The sequence below is a fragment of the Symphalangus syndactylus genome, chromosome 6, assembly GCF_028878055.3.
Source record: "Symphalangus syndactylus isolate Jambi chromosome 6, NHGRI_mSymSyn1-v2.1_pri, whole genome shotgun sequence".
NCBI classification, from domain to species: Eukaryota; Metazoa; Chordata; class Mammalia; order Primates; family Hylobatidae; genus Symphalangus; species Symphalangus syndactylus.
In genome coordinates, this window is record NC_072428.2 from 107730320 (window position 1) to 107735755 (window position 5436).

Sequence of the window (5436 nt, forward strand, 5' to 3'; positions counted from 1 at the left end):
TGATTACTGAGATAAATTTGGGCAAGATATAAACTACAGCATTTCTGTAGCAATGAGACCATTTTTCTTCAGTTGAGCTCCATGTTCTACAAACTCCAATCAAAAAAGGTTCTAGGAGACTCAGTGAAAGTTGATACACTGTTCAAGGAACAAATAATTTCAGCACATGGGAATTTCACAGGGAAAAATATACTAAAAAGAGAAGTACCCTTTTGGATGGTGTCAATATGGGTTATGAGGAATTCAGGCTGCTGAGTCCAGTATACAATGGTAACTGAGCTGCAGGTGTGTGATTGGAACAACAAAAGAAATGCTGAAATATTAAGTCCTTTGCCATGTAAATAGAAAGAGTAAAAGAGTATTTATTTCCAAAACATTATTGGTCACCTGTTTTTGTTATGCCCTTCAAGATAAATCCAGGAAGGGAATTGCATTGTCTTTCCAGAAAAGAAGTTCTTGGGGGAATTGTTCAATTGTTAGATGTTGTTTTTCTCATTAACAAGTGAGTGCTCCATCACACTTGCCCTCTGCATTACTCTTCTCCCTGCAAACACATATATAGCAAGGGTGATGACAAGGATATCAGAGGGTCTGGTTTTCTCAAACTCATGATAAACTCATGGCTGGGTCATTCTTGGTGCTGATTTTACTTTGGTTTTTGTTGTTATTGTTCCCTCTTCCTCAAAAGATGAAATCTATCCCCCTTACTTGGAATTTCTGTTTGATATATAGCGAATGTTTGGTTGTAACCTGTATAATCTGGCATGAAATTGTCACTCGAAAAGGCTAGAAAGTGTTGACGTATATATGGGACAGCAAGAGTTGCTCCTACTCAAGAGAGTAAATATAATGTTCTGGAAGAGATTGGCAGAATTCACATCAAAGGAGTGATTACTTCAGCCTGGGCCACTGTTGTACTGGTCAAAAGGCTGTGCAAAGCTCTCTGAAAATCCACTCTTTTATTGCTCTTTAGTAATAAAGTCACTTTCAATTTTAAAAATAACAAACTGATATAATATTTTTATGACTCATAAAATGTTAGCGATTATATTATGGAGAATCTACTTTCTGGGTGATTCTTACAAATGTTCTTGGATCCATTTTTTTTTTCTTATAGTACCTATTCTTCCCATTTTTCTCAACTCTAGTTAATATATTTCAACAACAGTTCAACAAATTTAACATTTTTATAAAAAGTATTTTCTATCATTTTATAAATAACAGCCTAGTCCATGTTACTCCTTTTCTTGTTGAGGAGAAAGGACACACACTGTAAATTCAAATATAGATCTCTACTGTGCTATTTAATCTTGGCAACAGCTCCACAAAGGAGATGACATGTTTTCCTTCTATAGAGGTGGATTCTGTAAAGTTAGAGGGAAGAGTGACTTGCTTAAGATGGCATAGCTGTAACTGGCAGAACTAGGATTCAAAGCCAGGTGAGATGCCAAAATCATAATCTGTCTTCAGTATCAAGTTACTGAAATTGGTAAACATTAGACCTAAATAGACTGAATTGCAATCCGGGTTGGGCACATTAAACTCCATTTTCTTCATCAATGTGCTCAGATTACATTTTACTTTTCAGACTAAAAATGGAAAAAAAGATTCCCTCTTAGTTCTGCACTTGAGAATGAGAATAGCTTTTCTGAATTATACAAGGAAGAAGAACTAATGCCCAAATGCCAGGTACCCACACGCACTATGCCGTGGCACAGCTGTTGCCCCCTTTCACCAGAGCCCTCTCTCTGTATCCTGGTTGACCTTTCCTTGGGCAAGAGCTGGGTGGGGATAATCACAAGTGACTCCAATTTGTATGGCTTCTGAAAGACTGGGACTGAGTTGAAGGCAGTGTTGTCCTCTGCACTCCCTGTTTTCTGTCTCCTGGAGCATTGAAGCCTCACATATGTATTAAAAAAAAATTTCCATTTGCATTTCAGACTAGAAGATTGAACATGTAGTGTAATGTGATTGCAAATAATTATATTGAAATGAGACAGAGAAGATGTAGTATTTACTCTCATAATTTTTCAAAACCCACCTGCAACTTGAATTAAAAGAACCACTTGGGTTTTTTTTTTTTTTTCAAACTCAAATCCTGGAAACCTACTGAGACTCATTCAATCAGTATCTCTAAGAGGCAGGCTTGAGACTGTATTTTTAAAAAGCATTTCAGGTGATTTTTACACATGCTAAGGCTTAAGAACCACTTCTCTGTAGCTTATATGTTATTTTCAATGTTCCTCAAAGCCAAGTTAGAATTTCCAAAGTGTTAAGAATCCATTAGACAATCACAGAATTGTCTTTTTCCTTTATAAATCTTGCAACGTTGTTCTCATTTCCATACTTAATTACTTAAAACACCAACCAACCAACAAGCAAAAAATGGTTAGTCTAACTAATCTTACAAGTTAATAATGAAGTAAAGGTTTAAAAATAATGTCATAATAATGTTAATAACAAATTATTAATTATAATTTAAAAATAATATTTACAAGTATTATGTGCAAAACACTGGTACTTTCATTGTTATCCTTTCATATAAGGTAACTGAGGCCCAGAGAGATTAAATAACATGCCCAAGGTCACACAGGTCATACGATGTGGAGCCAGGTCAAAAATATAGGCAGAAAGACTCTAGAGACCATGCTCAGATCTTACATTCCAAGATCCCTGATATTTGAAAAATAAAATAACATCCTGAATTTTATTATTATTATTTTTTATAGAACAGAACTGAAACTGACTCGGAAGGCAGCCTATGTGAGATACTTCAATAGCTCAGCCTTCTTCTTCTCAGGGTTCTTTGTGGTGTTTTTGTCTGTGCTTCCCTATGCACTAATCAAAGGAATCGTCCTCCGAAAAATATTCACCACCATCTCATTCTGCATTGTTCTGCGCATGGCGGTCACTCGGCAATTTCCCTGGGCTGTACAAACATGGTATGACTCTCTTGGAGCAATAAACAAAATACAGGTAATGTACCATAATGCTGCATTATATACTATGATTTAAATAATCAGTCAATAGATCAGTTCTAATGAACTTTGCAAATGTGCAAAAAGATAGAAAAAGAAATTTCCTTCACTAGGAAGTTATAAAAGTTGCCAGCTAATACTAGGAATGTTCACCTTAAACTTTTCCTAGCATTTCTCTGGACAGTATGACGGATGAGAGTGGCATTTTATGCCAAATTATCTTAAAATCCCAATAATACTGATGTAGCTAGCAGCTTTGAGAAATTCTAAAGTTTTCAGATGATAAGACACAATTTATACAAAGCTAATCGGATAAACTTGTGTATGATTAAGAAGCAAATAAATACTTATGCTTTTTTGCTGTTTATTTAAATATTTAACCCAGAAAATGAGTCACTGTGACAGAAATAAAAATGAGAGAGAAGGGTGAGCCACTTTTAGGTAGTTCTGGCATTTTTAAATCTAGGCCCGAGGTTGCAAATGGTGGCCCATAGAACTAATTTTGGCTCCTAGACCTGTTTTATTTAACCTTTCATTAAAAAAATTTGTATTGGTTGCCAGCAATTAAAAATTGGGAGATGTCTCACACACACACATATAAACACACACACACACATAAACACACACACTCATGTGTGCAGCCTCTTTTGAAGAATTGGAATAACTAGTCAACTGCGTCCTCCTTTTCCACAAGCTGTGACAGCTCCCTGCTCACAGAGCACGTGCCCTCTCCAGTTCATCACGCTCTCTTCTCAGTCCCTTTTCTTAATTATATCACCTATTTGGTCTGAGACTAAGTGAGTTTGAGATCTGTGATTTAGACAAAGTGGTGAATCTAGCTCTGAATCATAGTAAGTAGCTCTGGGAATCATCTTGTCTTCTGTTAACCCATTGAGAGAGAAAGAAAGAAGAAACAGATCTGGGGAGAATCACTGAATGGGAGCATAGAGACAGAGAAACAGATCTAGAAAACCAAACTGGGAGAAAATGAGAGAAACCAAAAGAGAGGTAGAGAGGAGCAGAGAAGAAAATGAAGAAGCGAGGCAAGGACCAGGCTTTTTCATTATTTCTTATGGCCAAGACTTCAGGATGTGTGGACTTAATTCTTCCTTATGCTCGTACCTTCCCTAGGAAAACTGATTTAGAGTCTCTAATAGAGCCCTTCTTTTAGAATCACAGTTTGATGCCTTAAAACTAGTTATATGCCTTCACATGCTTCCTTAACCCACAGAAGTGATGCTAATGAGGCCCTTAATAAGGAGGGTGCTATTAAGATGAAGACATTCATTTTTTTCTCCATCTAATGTTGGATTAAGGCACCTTAGTGGGTAATTCAGGGTTGCTTTATAAATTCATCACTAAGGTTAGCATGTAATAGTACAAGGAAGAATCAGTTGTATGTTAAATCTAATGTATAAAAAGTTTTATAAAGTATCATATGTTTAGAGAGTATATTTCAAATACGATGAATCCTAGTGCTTGGCAAATTAACTTTAGAACACTGTAATAAAATTGTTTTGTTAAGAAATAATTACTATTTCATTATTAAAATTCATATATAAGATGTAGCACAATGAGAGTATAAAGTAGATGTAATAATGCATTAATGCTATTCTGATTCTGTAATATGTTTTTGCTCTCTTTTATAAATAGGATTTCTTACAAAAGCAAGAATATAAGACATTGGAATATAACTTAACAACTACAGAAGTAGTGATGGAGAACGTAACAGCCTTCTGGGAGGAGGTCAGAATTTTTAAAAAATTGTTTGCTGTAAACACCTGTTTTCTTCTTTGTGAATATGGATTTCATCCTAATGGCGAATAAAATTAGAATGATGATATAACTGGTAGAACTGGAAGGAGGATCACTCACTTATTTTCTAGATTAAGAAGTAGATGAGGCCGGGCACGGTGGCTCACGCTGGTAATCCCAGCACTTTGGGAGGCCGAGGCGGGCGGATCACCAGGTCAGGAGATCGAGACCACGGTGAAACCCCGTCTCTACTAAAAATACAAAAAAAAAATTAGCCGGGCGTGGTGGCGGGCGCCTGTAGTCCCAGCTACTCGGAGAGGCTGAGGCAGGAGAATGGCGTGAACCCGGGAGGCGGAGCTTGCCGTGAGCCGAGATCGCGCCACTGCGCTCCAGCTGGGTGACAGAGCGAGACTCCGTCTCAAAAAAAAAAAAAAAAAAAAAGAAGTAGACGAATGGCCAGGCGCTCATGCTTGTAATCCCAGCACTTTGGGAGACCAAGGTGGTGGATCACCTGAGGTCAGGAGTTCAAGACCAGCCTGGCCAACATGGTAAAACCCGGTCTCTACTAAAAATACCAAAAATTAGCTGGGCATGGTGGCAGATGCTGTAGTCCCAGCTGCTCGGGAGGCTGAGGCAGGAGAATCACTTGAACCCGGGAGGCGGAGGTTGCAGTGAGCCAAGATCACGCCACTGCACTCCAGCC

At 37.6% G+C, this 5436-nt stretch overlaps 1 protein-coding gene across 1 annotated transcript in view; it reads left to right on the forward strand.

Moving 5' to 3' along the window:
- CFTR (CF transmembrane conductance regulator) overlaps window positions 1-5436 on the forward strand; it is a 184276-nt gene that overhangs the window by 52826 nt on the left and 126014 nt on the right. The window contains exons 8-9 of the mRNA XM_055283782.2: window positions 2730-2976; window positions 4632-4724. Of these exons, the coding sequence (XP_055139757.1) occupies window positions 2730-2976; window positions 4632-4724 (340 nt within the window). The remainder of the gene's footprint in view (window positions 1-2729; window positions 2977-4631; window positions 4725-5436) is intronic.